The sequence below is a fragment of the Rosa rugosa genome, chromosome 5, assembly GCF_958449725.1.
Source record: "Rosa rugosa chromosome 5, drRosRugo1.1, whole genome shotgun sequence".
NCBI classification, from domain to species: Eukaryota; Viridiplantae; Streptophyta; class Magnoliopsida; order Rosales; family Rosaceae; genus Rosa; species Rosa rugosa.
This window is the reverse complement of record NC_084824.1, coordinates 14661944-14681187: the sequence shown is the minus strand read 5'-3', so window position 1 is coordinate 14681187 and position 19244 is coordinate 14661944. Positions and strand designations below refer to the sequence as shown.

The 19244-nt window shown below is 39.1% G+C and overlaps 1 protein-coding gene and 1 long non-coding RNA gene across 3 annotated transcripts; one reads left to right on the top strand and one right to left on the bottom strand.

Annotated features, from left to right (window-relative positions):
- Positions 1-1555: 1555 nt before the first annotated feature.
- LOC133711241 (mogroside IE synthase-like) lies at positions 1556-18237 on the top strand. Its single transcript, XM_062137396.1, has 3 exons — positions 1556-2254; positions 12965-13327; positions 17863-18237. The coding sequence occupies exons 1-3, from the start codon at positions 1556-1558 to the stop codon at positions 18235-18237; spliced, it is 1437 nt and encodes a 478-aa protein (XP_061993380.1).
- Positions 14994-17589, bottom strand: LOC133710956 (uncharacterized). Of its 2 annotated transcripts, none has more exons than XR_009846976.1 (3): positions 15778-17589; positions 15342-15395; positions 14994-15172 (listed from the first exon to the last, which is right to left on the bottom strand). It is a non-coding gene; the product is annotated as an uncharacterized LOC133710956 (long non-coding RNA). The 2 variants fall into 2 exon arrangements; XR_009846975.1 differs by having other exon boundaries at positions 17254-17589.
- Positions 18238-19244: the final 1007 nt, after the last annotated feature.

The following is a 19244-nucleotide window of genomic DNA, read 5'->3' as shown; positions in this document are numbered from 1 at the left end:
GAAATGGTACCGGGTTGGCCAACCAGATTTTTGGTTAGTAAGGCAAGTGGAGGAAATAATTCAAAATTCAAAATTTCAAAGAAAAAAGTAATAAATGCATAAAAGGAGATGTATTCACATTAATTTGCTTTATTATTTACCTTAATAGGCAAAAACGAATATAATCAAAGGGAAAAAAATACAAACAGTATCCAACCTAAGGCCCACTCCGAATTTCTATACCCAAGGTTTCGAAACTATCACTTTGGTACCCCAAATACCTTGCCCGACCCAACTTTAGTACCTAAAACACTGTTGGCCGTTACAGTCTTAGTCAACTGTCAAACTTTGAGGGGTATTCTCGTCATTTCACTAGATTTCTTCTTCTTCCTCAAGCTCTCTTCGTTTTCTTCTTCCTCCCAACTCTCCCATCATCTTCTCCAGACCATTGCCGAAAGAATGAAACCCAGAATTGGGGCAAATTAATTTCACTTCTTGGATGCGCCCTTATTGCATCACCCATGTACGTGATCGAGGGTGGGCGAGTGTGGGCAGGTTGCAGGCTTGCTGCGCTGGGTGGGCTGCGCAGGCTAGGGAAGCGGGGCAGCAGCACGGAGGGCGATGTGCGTGCAGAGGGGGGGGGCTAGGCGAGGTTGGGCAGCGACCAGGCAAGGCAGGCGACTGGGCGTGGCTGGGCAGCGCTCGACCTGGTGTGCTGGTCTGGCTGGCTGTGGGGCTTCAAGGCAAGGGCTGCTGCAAGGCGGGTGGGTCTGAAGAGGAGGAGGCGCGGGGCAGAAGCGCCGGCAAGAGGAATGACGGTTCTGATGGTGGTGGTGGGTAGTCGTTGATGATGGTTAAGGGAAGAGAGAGAGAGAGAGAGAGAACAGAGGTAAAAAATATATATATATATAGGATATATATAAAAAATAATGAATTAAATATGAAAGGACGAATTTATCCTTCAATATATGCCACCTATCAGACGCCGTTACTGAGATAACGGCTCCAAGTACTAAAGTTGGGTCGGGGTCCGTATTTGGGGTACCAAAGTGATAGTTTCGAAACCTTGGGTATATAAATTACGAGTGGACCTTAAGTTGGGTACTGTTTGTATTTTTTTCCCAAATTAAGAGCCACTCTATATGGTAAGCTATATGAGATGAGTCAGCCGGTAAGTCAACAAGTCAGCAAGTCAGCAAGAAAATATTGTGAGAGAAATTAGTTGGGATTAAGCACAGTTAGTTGCAATCTTTCCTATATAATACTCATGTAATTAGCTGTACGAGCAAGTCAACATTTAGTCAGCAAGAAAATATTGTGAGATAAATTAGTTGGGATTAAGCACAGTTAGTTGCAATCTTTCCTATATAATACTCATGTAATTAGCTGTACGATCTCAAGCTTATCAACACAGTAACATCATCTTCTTCATTTTCTCATCCTCTGATATTTCTCTTTCTGCTCTTCTTCAAAACCCTAGCCCTGATTTCAACATAAATAACACCATCTTCCGCATTCCATTAGTAAACACATGCATTTCATTTCTTCTAGTTTCTTTCTTATTTTGAGAAAATAGATGGAAGAAATGAATACGGAGAAGGAAGAACAAACGGGTGCTAAGCAAAGTCACATCCTCGTTTTCTCTTTCCCAGTTCAAGGTCATATAAACCCAATGCTGGAGTTCTCCAAGCGCCTGGCCTCTAAAGGTCAGAGGGTCACTCTAGTCACAACCACCAAAGCTAGTAAGTCCTTGCAAGTCGGCGATCCAATTACCTCATTCGGATGTAACCTTAAGGTGGAATTTATATCAGATGGCACTGAACAAGCTGATCAAGGATCTGGTGCCAGTAAGGATCTCTTCGAGCTTTTAAAAAGTGCAACTACTAAATCGTTAGCCAAGCTCATCACTAACATCAAGAACAGTAATGATGCAACTGAGAAATACCCACTCAAGTTCCTGGTTTATGACTATATCATGCCTTGGGCTCTGGATGTAGCGCGACAACACGGCATGGATGGAGCTCCATTTTATCCAACTTCAAGCGGAGTTGCAGCTCTTTATTATCAATTCCTTGAAGGAACACTAAAGCTTCCCTTAAGGGAAGGGCAGCCAGCAACATTGCCTTCCATGCCACCACTAGAGCTCAATGATTTACCAACTTTCCTCTCAGATCTTGACTTATACCCACTTCTCCTCAAACTCACGGCTCACATCCCCAATTTGAGAGAAGTAAAATGGATTTTTCATACAACGTTCGATAAATTGGAAAGCGAGGTAATTAAATTCAATATATCTTTCTGACGTGCATATATCACACATTTTTCAACAATATATCTTTTGTTACTATTTGTTTTATGTGATTTATTTTTAGGATAGACTTTAACTTGTATTTATCTATCTATCTATACTATAGAGCCATGGTAAGAGTTTTAGGGTCAAATTATGGTAAAACCGAAAAACCAAAATTATAGATATAAAAGATTGAAGAAGTTGGTGCAATAAAAATTTGATTTTTTTTCTCTTTTCAATGATATCATGGGTATCGCACATGTATGAAGCTAGTGGGATATAATGTATTAATTAAACCTAATTATTGAGAGGTTAAGTGAGAAGTCATTTCTTTTTAAATGTAATGTAATCCACACATCCCTAAATATTTACTATGCACCCCAATTATTTTATATTTATAATGTATGTGTAAATAAAATGAATTAAAAGACATATATATATATATATATATATATATATATATATATATATATATATATATTGAAAAAGCAAATAGAGTTAATAGCTTTTTGTTGTAGAGAAACTGAAATTGAGAAGAAATCGCTGTGTATTCTCATTGATAATAGGGGCCTCTTTATATAGAGGATTACAATGCATAGAGTCTGAATCATACAAGGAAAGATAATCTCTAGATTCTTCTAATTAAACTCTATCACCACTAGGTCAAGTAACCTAGAGTTTGGGCCAAACACAAATTAGGGTTTTACTTGAACACTCCCCATTGTGTTACCCAAACGCGGTGCTTCTCTCGTTGCCTCAACTAAAACCTTGCCGAGTAACAAAAACCCAGTGGGACAAAAATAACCTCGGTCGAAGGGGAAAAAGAGCACAACACACCCTTCAAGTTTCGAGACCATACATGTAAACATCTCCCCCTGATGTCTGCATCTCCCCCTGATGACAACGGTCATGGGAGTTCGGATAACTTCCGTAAATGATGCTACCAACATGTTCCTCGAAAGTGGAATTTAGGCAATGACTTAGTGAGCAAGCCTGCCACAATGTCCTCATATTGAACCTAGTTCACTTTGATCTTGAGGAGAGTTTGTTGTTGCTGATTATCCTTGGTGTTGTCGCTTTTGATGCAGCCTTGCTTCAAAACAAGCAACATTATCCTATATGCTCGTAGGCTCATCTGTGGTAGACTTCAAACCACAATTGTTCGAACATGCGTAATTATGGATCCAATCCATATACATTCACGAACCTCTTCGTGAAGAGAAATGATCTCTGTATTGTTCGAAGACATAGCGACTAGGGTTTGTTCTGTAGACCTCCAAGATATCATGGTCTTTACCCATGGTGAACACTTAACCATTTTGGGAATGACCTTTGTATGGGTCAGAGATATACCCAATATCAACAAAACCTTCCAAAACACATGTTGTTTTGGGATGGGGATAATGGATGCAAGCCAGTGTTGGCGGCGTTCCTGGTGTGTGATGGGTCTGAATCCATCATCTCTCTGTAGGGATAAAACAAGCCCATATCAATCGTACATCTCAAGTACTGAAAGATATCTTTTACACCAATCCTAATGGCGTTGCGTTGGCGCAGAGCTATACCTTAGCTAACAAGTTCATGACAAATGAGATGTCTGGTCTTGTGCATTGAGCTAAGTACAATAATGCGCCTATTGTACTTAACTAGGGCATTTCTGCCCCTAGCGCATCTTCGTCATCATCCTTCGAACGAAGAGGATCCTTTACAGGATCAAGACTACAGACGATCATGGGGGTGCTTGAAGGCTTGACCTTGTCAAAATGCCTAAGTATCTATCAACACGATGCTCAAGTTCCAAACCGAGACATAATCGTGTTCTCCCATAATCCTTCATCTCAAAATCGGATTTCAAGTGTTCAGCGGTTTCCCTTAACTCTTTAAGGGCTTCCAATGAAGATCATGTCCAACATGAACCGCGATAGAATCCGGAACTTGTTATGAAAACGCGTGGGCATATCCCCTCCCAATCAAGTAGTCATCTTAGTGAGCATTTCAAACTTATTGTAAACGCGCTCCGTGGTCTAGAGCCACTTGACTTAGGTAAATGAAGTTCACCATGAACCTTCATGTACATTCCATATCTAGATCCCCATACAGATACGTAGTGACCACATTTGTAAGCTGCATGATCAGTTATTCGGAAACTACCAAACTGACAGGGTAGTGGAGTGCAATGACATCCATTACGAGAGAATATGTCTCATCGTAGTCGATTCCAGGGCGTTTTGCGAGAAGCCTTGCGCCATAAGGCGAGATTGCCATCTTTTTTTCTCATCACGCTTTCTAACGATGACCCATTAGTCAATAGGTTTTATGTCAGGAGGTGTTGGCATCACTGGCTCAAAAACCTTCCTCTTCGTTAGAGAATCCAACTTAACCTGGATCACATATTTCCATTTAGGCCAGATTTCTCTACGTTGGCATTCATTCATCAACGGAGCGTGGTTCGATATCATCTGACTCAACAAACTCATGCGCAACGAAATGCGCAACTACATCATCAATTATTATGGAGTTTCTATCCCACATCTCATGTACACTAGTGTAATTTTCATAGAGCTCTATATTCTCAGGAATAGGTTCTGACGTTAAGGCGTCCCCTAACGATAACCATAACCCGAAAGATACTCATGAGACAGATTTTGAGTCTTGATGATCAAAGGATTGGAATGTGCCAAAGTATCCTTCGAACCCACGGGCCTCCCAAGCATCCTAGCTGGGGCCATGGCCTATAACGCCAGAGTGCCACTCTCTTTGGCGTTGGCGCCATACCTACCTCCGTGTAGGGTGGCTCTACGTCCTCTCGTAGGGACGTACTTCCTTGCAAGCATGTTTGCAGCATATTTGTGTGATCTCGTCACTTTAGTAGGGATCGAGATGAGACATAGTGGGGATAGGCCACGACAATTCCTGTCGTTCCTACTGAACATCTGTGTTCTTATCTCCCCCTAACGACGGGAAGACTGTCTCATCAAAGTGACATCCGCAAATTTAGCGGCAAGGAGATCGCCTTGCAAGGGCATTAAGTGGCGGACGATTGTTGGAGTCTCAAATCCAACGTAGTTGCCCATTCGTTTGTAAGGACCCATCATAGTACGCTGTGGCGGCGCAATTGGCACATAAATGGCACACTCAAATATGCGTAAGTACGATATTTGTACCCAGTCACTAGCTGTAATGCAGATGTAGATTGAGTGGTAGTGGGTCGTAGACGAATTAGCATAGCTACATGCGATATTGCATTACCACAAGCGGATATAAGGAGATTGGTGCGCATTACCAATTTCCTGACTACCATCGTAGACATTTCTGCGAGACCATTCGGGTGTGTTCATGGGAATGTGATGTCCAACATCAGTCCCAATGCAATAACCATTGAAAGTCTTCGATGTAAACTCTCTAGCATCGTCAAGTCCAATTGACGGAATAGGATGATCCGGGGAGTGAGCCCGTTGTCATGTGATATTTGCTAGGAGTGTAGCATAAGCAGCATTACAAGTGGGCAATGGCACAACACGTGACCAGCGTGTTTGCGTGTCAACCAACATCACGAGATATTTAAACGTCCGCAAGTTGGTTGAACTAGTCCACAGAATCCCTACGAATTCTATGTAAGAACAGAATGAGTATTTTCATATCCTTTGCTTAGGACGGTCTCAGTCCTAACTTCCCTAAGGAACCGGCTTTGTAAAACGAGCGAAAGGCTTTAGAAGCAACCAATGAGGATTTTGGTTGGGCCTGAGCGTCTGAAACTCTATTTGAAGCAATTTGGTGATTGCAGCATCACCTGAGGCGCCATCACCATGATGGACGCCATCCATGGCGTCATGGATAGGGACGGTGCTTGCCCTAGGCTGGTGGTGGACAGAGGCGGTGCCCTAGGCAGCAGCGTTGGTCACACTTAGTCCAGGAATCAACTTTTGATTCATGCTTCTTTTCGCTAGAAAGAAAGGATGTCCATGTGAAGTCTTTAGTAGACGGATCATCATATCGTGACTATGATGATCTATCCTGTCGTGACAAATCCAATATGTGTCTAAATCCAAGAGATCTTCTCTCATAACTTTTATTGGATTAATAACTCGAATAGTGACATAGAGTCCACTAGAGAGACACATAAACTTTTCTAAGATGCGCATTTGTTCGCAATCATTAGAGGTATTGCAAAGGAACTCATTTCCGTTCTCTACATGCGTTTTCGCATGGAATCCGTTGGCTATTCATAGGGTACGATTTTCCCTAAGAGCGTAGAGTTTCTGTGACAGTAATCAAGGTGCCATTTGGCAAGTGGAACTTGGGCTATTCCATGTCCTTGAATTAATACTGATGGCCCAGCCATCGTAGTCACAAAGTAATATGCTCAGAATCAAAATTGAGTCATAATGAAAAGAACTCGAAGTTTTATTCATAAGCCAACGGAGTTACATCATTGTCTCTTTGACCAAAGAAAATCTAATCCAAAATGCTAGCTAATGCAAAACAATGGTAGTCGTCTAACTTCTTTCGGTAATTCCAAAATAAATGTGACCAGGTGAGTAGAGAGATGTCGGTGGAGCAAGGCTCGCTTAAGTACCACTAATCTCAGAACCTTCCTAGACATCACACTTACTTTGGGTGAGCCTACTTTGAAGAATAACTAAACCATTAGCATTTACTACAAAAATATATGGCAATTGCCTGTTACATCTCTTGGAAAAATAAAGACTTAAACAGAATTGGCGATCTATTGATCCCAGCCAGATTTGTAGTCTTCAACCCTTCACTCTAGATCATCTTCTTGATCTTCTTGTTCCACATCGTGAGCTTCTCTTGCTTCACAATATGCTTTGTAGGCGGTGACAATTTCTTCACGAGCTCTACAAATGTGTGCCCAATGACCAGATACTCCACATCGAGAACATACATCTCTTTGCTCAGACTCCATTGATTGAGGCGCTTTGAAAGCGTCATTTAGATGGCTCTTAGTGTTGGTGGCGCCACCAACATGGCCAGAGGCGTTGCCTCCCTCTCTCTTTCCACGTTGACCTCTTCGGTTCCGTGTTTGCCTATTTTGGCGATTACCTTCCCAAGTAGAGCGATTATATGGACCAGAAAGTCCAGAAGTATCCCTAATGTTAGGGTTTTGCTCTTGGCGCCCTCTCTTTGGGGCGCGACTATAATTGGATTTCGGAATATGCTATGTTCCCACGGATCTCGAATTATAGTTCTTCACAAGGATGTTGTCATGCTTTTCAGCGACACTCATAGCTCCAATGAGCTCATGAAACCTTGTGATTCGTCTTGCAGTAACATCGATTCGATAGTTCTTAGCAACCATCAATGCAGAGACGGGGAAAGTAGAGAGAGTCTTCTTAATCAACATCGCATCTATGATCTCTTTACCACAGAATTCCATTAAGGATTTAATGCGAAGTGCTTCCGAGTTGTAGTCAAGAACTGACTTGAAATCACAGAAGCGGAGGCTATGCCATCTCACTTCTAGGTCAGGAAGCAGGGAGTCACGGACGTTGCCAAATCTTTCTTCGAGTGAGACCCACAGCCTTCTGGGGTCTTCTTCATTCATACACTCGTACTGGAGCGAATCATCCATATGACGAGTCATTAGGATGATGGCTTTCGCCTTATTTGCCTCTAAGGCTGCTCTATTTGCTTCCAAAGCTTGAGCTTGCTCAACAGTTAACACGTCCTAGCTAGGCTCGAGAATCATATCCAGGATTCCATCAGCCTTGAGATGCTGGCGGACATCACGAACCCACCTGTGATATCCAGAGCCAGTTGTTCCCAATGGAGCAAAGTCCAATTTGTTCAGGTTACTCATCCTGAAAGAGAACAAGAAAAAAAGGTTAGTTTCGGAGAGTAAAAGGCTACCACGAAAACATATAAAATTTCTGAGCGTAGTCGCTTCCAAGAAATTAGGAATTTCCGAGCTTAGTCGCTTCCAAGAAATTCGATTCCAAGTGGGGTTGGATTAGATTGAAACAATGATGTGTTTGTGGTCGATCATAACTTCTCAACAAACTCTAAGTTTGAAGGACTCTACAAGCTCTAAGCTTGGAGTGAGCACGAACCCCCACAGTTCGGCTTAATTAAGTCTCCCCTATGATGAAGAAATGGGGTAGAAGAAGGGAGGTTGCAAGTCCCCGAAAAGAAGAGAAATTGAATTAAAAAAACTCTAAAAAAACAGGAACGTTTAGTAAAAAATACCTTGAAATAGGTCGCCGGAAAATTTGGCCGGAAAAAGTGGCTAGAAAAAGTCGCCGGAAAAGTCACCGCCGGTGGCCGGAAAATTGACCGGAGACTGTCAACCGGCGTTGACCGAAGTTGACTGGTGCTGACGTGGACACTGGTGCTGACTGGACGTTGATGCAGGCGCTGACGTGGCAGTGCTGATGTGGCGCCTGAGGTGGATGACGTCAGTGGGCCACGTTGCTGGGCTTCTGGGCTGCGCTGCGCTTCTGGGCCTCGTCGATCCTTCTGGGCTGGGCTTACAGGGACAGGGCAGAGAGAGAATCTGCAAGCTGAAGGTGAGGCGGCGGTTCAGGGCAGGTGGACTTCTGGTGAGCGGTTCAGTGACCTTTTGGCCGATTCCGGTGGTGAAATTTCCGGTTCCGGGTTTCGGGGGTGGAGACGCTGCAGGTGGTGGAGTATGGCTGCAGGAGGTGGTGAGGAAGTCTTCGAACCGGGCAGAGAGGATTTCGGTATTTCCGGGGGCCGGTTAGAGTATTTTCCGACCGGTTCTGAAGGTGGCACTGCCGGTTCTAGCTTCCTGGAATTTGGATCTTCAAGGTGGGCGGCGGTGGTATCTGGAATTTGAAGGCTACGAATTTAGGGTTTCAGGGTTAGGGCTTCGTGCTGATAACGTGTTGTAGAGAAACTGAAATTGAGAGGAAATCGCTGTGTATTCTCATTGATTAATAGGGGCCTCTTTATATAGAGGATTACAATGCATAGAGTCTGAATCATACAAGGAAAGATAATCTCTAGATTCTTCTAATTAAACCCTATTACCACTAGGTCAAGTAACCTAGAGTTTGGGCCAAACACAAATTAGGGTTTTACTTGAACACTTTTAACTTTGTTATAAATCCAAGTTGAAATTTTCTACATGTTTTCTTGATTAACAGAAAAATATATATTGAAATCTTCTTCATGTTTTCTTTATAATCTTCTACAAGTTGATTATAAAAAATTATGCATTACAAAGTTCTTATGATTGTTACCATAATTGGAATCTTTTTTTACAAACTTGACTACTAGCAACTATATATGCATTTACAAAATCCTTATGATTGTACATAGTGTTTTATGATAACTATGGCCTATGGGAGAGAAAAAAAATCAAGTTGTTATAAACCATAATTGAAATCTTCTGCATTTATAATCGTTTGCAATCTTGACTATCGAAAATTCTGCATTACAAAATTCTTATATTTTTACATATTGTTTCATGGTAATTAACTGAAATAAAATAAAAATTATTATGATTATTCTAATAAACGCATTTAATTTCGTTATGATGTGTGTGTGTGTGTGTGTAATTTTGTGATTATGACACTTGACAGAAAAAATTAAAACTCAAAAATTTTGATAATGATTTGTGTTATGAAATTTGAGGGTATTTTAGTTTGAGTGTTGTATTTTTTGAGGGAAATGGAATATATTCCAATGATCAAAAAGATCATAACGACCATACAAGGTCAATCTAGGAGATCAAAAGATCACCCATTACAATCACTGCTCAACTGACTACACAAATAGTCAGACTAATACCCATAAGGGAATGCGAAAACTAAAATCCAAAAAGAAAAATGCAAAACTACTAACCAAAAGGAAACTACGAAGAAAAAACAACTAACAACTACGTTTATTCCAAAATACAACCCTGATTCTCCGCATCTACCGTGAATGGCTTGGGGCCTAAGACCATCATGGTGTACCCCTCCACCCTTCAAAGCAGTGAATAGCCTTAAATTAGAGTCATATTGAAGTCCAGCCCAAAACAAGCCCGACAAGAGCCCCGGCCCAACATCCGGCCCGACCAAGAGAGAGGAGGGAGAATGGACTGAAGCCAGAAGCCCAGCCCACACCCACTGCCCTCAATCTGCAACCTAGACCATCGATCATCGGAACTCCAGGAAGCTTGCCGGAGGCACTACTACCACACCAAGCAAGCAAGCCGCCACTGCCCTTCAGGCGAACGACCTCGATCTTCAAACATCCCCACCGCCTCAAGGGACCTGGGTCCGACTTGGAAGATAGCCTCGCAGCCAGAAGAAGCCCGCCCTGCTGCGAAAATCAGAACTGTCTTTGAAGAGATGCCGATATGGGTGCACCGCCGACAAAGAGAAACCAGATCCGCCGCCGCCTCACACCCACTTCTTGACTAGAGATGCCGTTCGTCCCAGCTCCCAAATCCGAGAATACTCCCCTCCGCTGCACACGCCTGCGTCGCACACCAGATACGAACGGCGCCGGAAGACACCCCTTGACAGGCAAGGAGCGAACCAGATGCCGCCGCCCTGCTACCAAGAACCCTAGGGTTTTGGTATACTCAGCTCCAAAAAAGTTGGAGCGACTAAAACATAGCCAAGCATTTTTCCATAATTATAGTTTGAGTGTTGTATTTAATAAAATGATAGAATAAGAAATTAATGGGTGGTGTATTAAGTAAGCGGTGTATATTAAACATGTAGGGATGTGTAGATAAAATTTTCTGTTATAAAAAATTAAATTAAACTTGCACCCTTTTAAAACATCTTCAGCAATACTAGCCATTTTTAGTCAAATTTTAGCCAAACTAGCTAAAAAGTCATTTTGACTAGCCACTTTAGAAATATGTCTGCATCAGTGCTATCTATTTTAGCTAGTTTTGAATTTATATTATTAAATGAAGATTGAATAGTTCAAATCTATTTATAAACTACATAAAATAACTCGAAATGAATGTTTTAAATTATAGAGAGCATCTCGCTCTCTATATTTAGGTGTTTGGTGCAGCTGCTAATTAAAATGAATAAAAAACTAAACACACTCTCCAAAATGGCTAAGGAGCCAAGTTAGAGAGTCTGTTAAATATGCTCTTCAGCAATGCTAGTCATTTCCTAGTTAAATTTTAGCTAAAGTAGCTAAAAAATCATTTTGGCTAGCCACTTTTAAAATACATCTGCATCAGTTCTATCTATTTAGCTAGTTTTGAATTATATTATTTATTAATATAATAAAAAATAGTTTAAATTCATTTATAAATTACATAGAATAACTTGAAATTAATGATTTAAATTAACAAAAATAACAGAGAGCCTCATCTCACTATCTTTTAGGAGCGAGATAACTAAGGCCCCGTTTGGTTGGCCGGAATGTCGAAACAGGAAAAGGATTTATTTTCCTTTCCAAACTGATATGGAATGGAATAGGTTTTGGAATTTCCATGTGGGTATTTGGAACATATTGGAAATTAAATTCTGGAATTAATTTTTCCATTCCTATCGTAGTGTTTGGTAAGTCATAAGAATGAAATAGAAAATTGTAATTTCTAATAACACCCTTTTACTAATTTAAAGTACAAATATAACATCAAAACAAAAAAACCACAGAAATTGCTTACGTCTATCATATTGTATATAGGGACTTGACCCAATTGTAGATGATTCATGTTATATAAACATAATAGTGTTTCTAATCTTGTAATCAAATGAACGTCAAACTCAAATGATAAAGAACAAAAAAAATAGGTACAATTATTCCAGATGAACAGATAAAATAGAGAGAAGATCGACCTTTGAACTCACTTTTCACCAGACACAACAACCAATAAGAACTCATATTCACTGAAACAAGTATTCTATCATTCGTAATCCAATAACAATCCCACAAAATTGATCGAAACATACATAAAACAATAGATAATCATAAATGAAAAACTTGTATCTTGTTTGCTCAGATCTGAAGAAGAAGATAATCATATTCTTGATGTATCATCTTTTTCCTTCAGGAGCAGAAGAAAGGAATTCGAAGAGAATATATTAAAAAATAAAAAATAACAAAAATAATTCTGTAGAAGATTACCTTTGTTAGTAGAAGACTTCGACAAATTGCTTAAAGAAGACGACGGCAGTTGTAGGAAGAAGAAGGGTTATGCGATATCTTATATGTTGATCCAATAGTGGGAACTATGATCCCGAAAAGAATAATGGCGGGGGGATTTAATTTTTTTAGAGGGGCAATTTATGTAATTTTGCCTTTGACAGGGAGAAATGGAATTAGAATACCACCCCTAACTAGGTAATTCAATTCAGGCTTTATGAGGGAGTCAATTTCCAGTCAAATCTCATTTTTTATTTCATTTCCAATCTCTATTTACAACCAAACAACACATCTGAATGGAAAATGAAATTAATTCCCATTCCATACCATGATTTCCTGCCATCCAAACGGGGCCTAAAAGTTAAAATGATGCAGCTGCTAAAAATGATAAAATGCTAAACATGCTCTTCAAAATAGCTAAGAAGCCAAAATAAAGAGTCTGCTAAAAATATTCTAACTAGTTAGTTGAGAGAAATTAGTAAGGAATATTAGTGTCTTTTTTCATTTTTGTTACTAATTAAGCTGACATTGTATCATTTCTCCTAATTTATTTCATTATTATTTCATGTCATTAATTTAAATTTTTTTTTTTTTTGAAAATTTCAATAGGTACTAGAATCAATGGCAAGCCATGGCTTGCCTGTCAGGGCGATCGGACCAACAGTTCCATCAATGTTTTTGGACAAAAGGTTGGAGGATGACAAAGACTATGGTCTCAACCTTTTAAAGCCTGATGAGGAGAATTGCATGAAGTGGTTAGACTCCAAGGAAACCGGGTCAGTTGTTTATGCATCATTTGGAAGCTTGTCCAATCTGAGCAAAGAGGAAGTTGAGGAACTGGCATCATGTCTAACTAACTGTAGCTACTACTTCTTATGGGTAGTCAGAGAAACAGAAAAAGAAAAACTCCCTGAAAAATTTCTAGATGAGATAACAAGGAAGGGTCTCGTGGTGAGCTGGTGTAAGCAATTACAAGTATCACTACTAGAAAAATGGCCTAAGGGGACACATTACATGTGTGCCTATTGATACCTATAGGGACAAATATGTGTCCCCATTGAGCTATAGAGACATATATCATATGTGTGCATATTTTTTTTTGGTGAATAGACTTCAATCAATAAAACACCCAAGGAAAAGCCCAAGGGGAAGGCCCAAAACAGACCAAGTACATAGCAACAAAAGAGAGGAAAAATCAACCCTCCCACCGGCCGGTTCGACATGAACAGGACAAGGAAGGAGACCCTCAAAAAGACAAAAGAAATGAACAAATAACTCATGGAGGACCAGGCAACCCATCACTTCTGAGAACACGTAAGAGTGAAGGTGGTGGTCGATCGACCCATCTTTGCAGACCCACCTCCTTCTTTGCAAGAGAAGCCGCCAAGTGTGCAGCGGCATTCGCTTTACGGGGAATCCATTCCCACCGAGCATCAGCAAAAAGAAGAGCCTTTTGTCTGATTTCTTTCAACAGAGGAAAAATCTTCCAATTACATTTCAAGATTGGATTGTTGATGCAGCTAATTACCTCTAAAGAATCACTCTCCATGATCACTTTACGGATATTCAGATCAATAGCGAAGTTCAATCCATCAATAACAGCTGTTGCTTCTGCTTCTATCACTGAATTACAGAATTTGCTCCTACTACACCCGACACGGAACCGACCCCGAGAGTCACGCAAAACACATCCTATGCTAGAGATATTTGATCCTTCAATCCAAGAAGCATCACAGTTGATTTTGACAAAATGAACTAGTGGGGGAGACCAAGATGATATCAACTCAGGAAGCAAACGATTGCACGCCAAGGGAGAAGAGACTCCACAAAAATCAAGAACAAGCTTCATTGCAGCTTGGATTGTCGCAGCAGGGGAGATTGAAGTGCCTCTGTAGATAAAAGCACATCTGGATTTCCAAATTGCCCAAGGAAGAAGCTGATGACAGTAAGAATCTTCCAGACACACTCCACCCACGGGCACAAAAGTAAGACATGTTCAATTGTTTCAGCCTCTTGATTGCAAATAGGACATAAGGCTGACTTTTTCAACTTCCTTCTGTGCAAATTCTTAAATGTAGGGACAGCATTCATGATAATTCTCCACAAGAAATTACTAATCTTCGGAAGTGTTTTAATACTCCAAATTGCTTTCCAACATGCAGTATCCACTTGATGAGAAGTGTGAGTAGAAACTGGGATAGCTCTAATCTTTTGACCATGATGCCAATGATAGCCACTTCTAACAGTATACGACCCATTCCTAACCCAAGGCCACACCAAACGATCCTCCTCTTAGTAGGAATGCAACTACGAGGCGGATCTTATGTGTGCATATTGCTTGTGTTCCTATTGCTAAATGGCACACATAAGTTATGAACTTGTGTCCCCAAATAAAAGAGTAGGTCCCATGATTTCTCAAACTACAAATAGAGTACAAATAATGCCTACAAATACTACACACTTCTACAAATACAATACACCAATTGGGGACACTTTCTGCACCTGTGCCCATGGTTTATCTTTTATTTTTTGTCTATTTTTATCTTCTTCTTTTCTTGTTATTTAACATAACAAATTCAGTGCCCAGGCAAAAAATCAAAAAATCAAACCGAATACACTAAATAAGAGAAGAGAATACATCACAGTCATCACACTGTCAATATAGCTTTTTCATTAAACAATCTCTAAGGTTCCAATATCCAGCAATACATAAACAAACCCCAAAACTGTTTCTAGAAGTTCAAGCTACAAATTCCTATCAACTAAGTTATGATCTATATCAATTCCATCATGGCTGCATGCAAGTCATTCTCTGAACTGCAGAAACGATAAAAGAGGAGAATTACAGAACTTGTCAATGTTAGAAGTAATGCTAAATAAGAGGCAACATGCACTGCTATTTCATAAGCCTAAAGTATTGTCTTCAAAGTCAAAATATTTCTAAGTGTTAATAATGAATATAGTAAAAAAAATGATAAGAGACAACCTCAGACAATCTTCAGGCAGCATATATTGTTAAATGATGTACATCATCAACAACCTGTATCAAGAAAAATACAGTTAGTCACCCAACAAAAAAAAAATGAAATGCATTATTTCATTATAGACATTGCTATTCCTCGACCACTCAAAACTGTATGATTTCATATCAAAATCATCATATAAGCTAACAAGCAAATATGTATAGATATGGATATGTATCAAAGGCCATACTCGCGATGTGAAAGGATCGTATCAATCATGCTGAAAAAACATGAAAACAGATAAACAAGCACAACACATATACAAAGAGCTAATCTAAAGAATAACAAATAACATCTTCAGATAAAGAGCCTTATCAGACAAGACTGAAATACCCACAAAGGAACAAAACTTGGTCCACATCTCCACCAATTACATTACACTCATGATATTAGACTTACATATCGATGTGAATAACATTCTTCTAGAGCCATGGTTGATGTTTTCTCAAAAACTCTGCTTAAGTGTTAACAAGAAATCCAGATAAGGATATTAATATTCAACTTTGAATTATATGAACAGGTACATATCCTTTCCTTATTTGCAGCTTCAATTCTTATAAGCTTTTGAATTCCTGACCATCAATTTTCAAAGATAAAACACTTGTAATCCTAATACTTGCAGTCTTAATATGTTCTATTCCAACAAAAACCCAAGAAAAATTTACAAAGAAATATGCAGTTTAACATGTGCTATTAGAAAAAAAAAAAAAATTTAGGAAACCAATTGTAAACCAACGTCCAATCTACTGCAATCATGGTTCTGCTTGAAGTTAAGTGGCTTCAAATCCCAGATATATCTTGTATGGACAAAGAATGCTCCTAAATTTCGACATCAAAATCAAACTCTGAAACTCTAAGGAACATCTTATGGACTTATAGCTAACCAAATAAATACACTACTGAATTTAAGATTTAAAGTATGAGGATCACCATTAACACCTCCCTAGGCTTAACCAAGAGAAAAGAAATCACCTTGGAACTTGTGAGCAAAACCCAACAAAAACTAAAATACCTGTAGCAGTAATCTGCCTTAAAGAAGGACACATTTGATATTTTAGCAGCAAGAAGTTATAGTCTTCTATCTGCTTTTACAATTTCCTCATCAGTCCAAACACAGACAATCACAAAAGTTTAAGGTTCAAGAAACGATTACAAAACATAGGAAACAAAGATTCAGATTATGTCGTTGTCATGAACCCTAGTTCTTCAAAAGCATTACTGAATATGAATCTGATCAAATCACAAACATAAATGAGAAAAGAAACTAGCTCAACAACTGATATGCCTCAAACTTAAGACAGAAACTTGTTGACAACCTAATCTGAATCATAAAACACATTACCAAAGCTTTATTCAACATTCAAATTTCATTGCATTGAACTCACATTTCAAATTCACAATAGTATTGAAAACACAAATATCCATCCAAAACCATTTCCAAACCTCATAGGAAACAATGTATGAATTGACAATTGATAATAGAACCCAAATTTGGAGCTAAAATAAGTATTCCACTTGGACAAGTCCAATTATATATGAACAAGGCAACTATTACTTTCAATGAACTACCTCAAAGAAACACTGATAAACTTAAATATAGAGCTGGTGGGCATAAAGAAGAGATATCAAACTTTCGAAGAACTGAAGCAAAAGTTTGAACTGAAATATCCCAAACTCTCAATTCTAATTCAAGATTTTCATCAATAATTCAAACCCAGTAAACCCATTAAACATGAGAATTAATTTTACTCAATTGAAAACCCTAAAATCACCAATTACTCATTTCAATGCACAAACTACCTACCCTTGACAATTAAACTGAAACCCAGACCTTCAATTTCACACAAACACTAATTGAGGAAGAGATTGAAGTACCTGAAGTGGTCGATGGCGCCGGAGCAGTCTCTTTCATTCTTAACCATAGCCATTGCCCAGCACCAAATACCCTACCGAAACGCTTTGATAAACCAGAAGAACAGAGTGGGACAGTGATTCGATAAAGATATGGCAAATCGAGACACTTTGGGGACAAGTCTCCATATGGGTGTTCTAGTTTCAAAAGAAATTGACAGAGCGAGAGAGTGCAACTACCATCGATGGTGATACGAATTTGGAGGAGGAGTCATGGTGGCCGTCGCCGGGACTACCGTCAGTCTTTGCTGGAGAGGGTAGCGGCAGATCTGAGATATTGAGAGAGAGAGAGAGAGTGTGTATGTGATATGAAATTAGGTATATTCAACAAAGAGCCAATATTGCGTAGACCGTAGTGAACCACCACCGTAGAGAGAGAGGACGTATTCGCAGGCTTTCTAGAAAAACAAAGGATGTATTCGTATGAAGTGGTCTGCATTGTGGGAATGGGGACACTTATGAGTCTTATGTGTGTCTTAATTTTTCAATAGGCACACATGAACATATCTGTGCCTTTTTATCAGCTTTGGGGACACATAGCTCATATGTGTCCCCTTAGCCCTGTTTTCTAGTAGTGTATTAGCTCACAAGGCTGTGGGATGCTTTGTTACTCACTGTGGATGGAATTCAACTCTCGAAGCATTAAGCTTGGGAGTACCAATGGTGGGATTGGTGGCAGTGCCAGACCAATTCGATCATCCGACTATTGCTAAATACGTTGCGGATGTGTGGAAAGCGAGGGTTAGGGTGAAGGTAAATGAAAAAGTCGGCTTTGCAACCAGAGGAGAAATAGCCATGTGTATTAGGCACGTGATGGATAAAGAGAAAGGGATGGAGGTTAGAAATGCTTCACTTGTTTGGAAGGAATTGGCTAAAGAGGCGATGTATGAAGGAGGAAGCTCTGATAAGAACATTGAGGAATTTGTGGCTGCACTTCAGTTAATTTAATTTGGTGGGTCCCAGAAATACTTTTGTTATGTATCTTGCGTTCTGCCCTGGACAACAATAAAGCTACCACCTGCAAGTAATTTCTCTTGAAAACAAATATATTACAATAAAAAGAGTTGTTGAAAAAACATTTGTTTTTGCATCTAATTTTTTTTTTCTTATATTTTTATTGGGGAAGAATAAAATTGATTTTTTTTTCTAAGAATTTTGATCCAAAAAAAAAATGCAAAAACCTAATATGTACTAAATAGATTATGAATTCACTGTCATGTTCACGGTTAACCTACTCAGTTATCACCGGACCTAAATCCAATTTTAGAGATTAATGAGGAAAATAAACTCTTTTAAACTGCTTTATTATTTTCAACTGTTGGTTATTTTCAAATGTTGGAGTTAGATATAATAGTAGTTGAGTAAAACTGAGTTAATAATCAACTGAGTAATTGAACTTAACTAATTGACTTGATGGTATTTCGTTGTAGGAACTTATGTTAACAGTTATTTGATATTGTTTATTGTGCCTCAGTAAATGACTACTTGTATAGAGTCTAAATGATGTTTCAAAGTTTTTTCTTAAGTAAAATGATGATGTTTCTGAGTAATTGTCCGCTATAAAGTCTTTCTTTATGTTTATTTTGATATTAATTGGCAAGTTCTATGTGTAAATTTTGATGTAATTTGGATGACAATTAAGGATAATTGACTCTTTTTTTTTAAATGAAGGATAATTGACCCTTAGTAACACTATGTTGTGATGTGATTACTTATCCAAGTGGAGAATGATTTTAGTGCTTCAGGTGCATCCATGCATCTTTTTTTAGGGAGTCTCGGACATTATATCTCTAATTTAATTTACATTTAAATCAACAATTTTTTGATTTCAAAGAAATTTCATTAATCCTCACCTTGTGGTTAAAAGTTTCTTAATATGTATTACGATTTTTTTTTAAAAGGGTATTATGAATTTTTATGTGCTAATTAAGTTTATCAAATGACCTAGCCGTCTC

What these genes read in the sequence shown, in the direction of transcription:
- LOC133711241 (XM_062137396.1), top strand. Translation starts at nt 1,556, where the DNA reads ATGGAAGAAATGAATACGGAGAAGGAAGAACAAACGGGTGCTAAGCAA. An exon ending in TCGATAAATTGGAAAGCGAG is followed by an intron (nt 2,255 to 12,964) that starts GTAATTAAATTC and finishes AAATTTCAATAG; the next exon opens with GTACTAGAATCAATGGCAAG. An exon ending in TGAGCTGGTGTAAGCAATTA is followed by an intron (nt 13,328 to 17,862) that starts CAAGTATCACTA and finishes CTGTTTTCTAGT; the next exon opens with AGTGTATTAGCTCACAAGGC.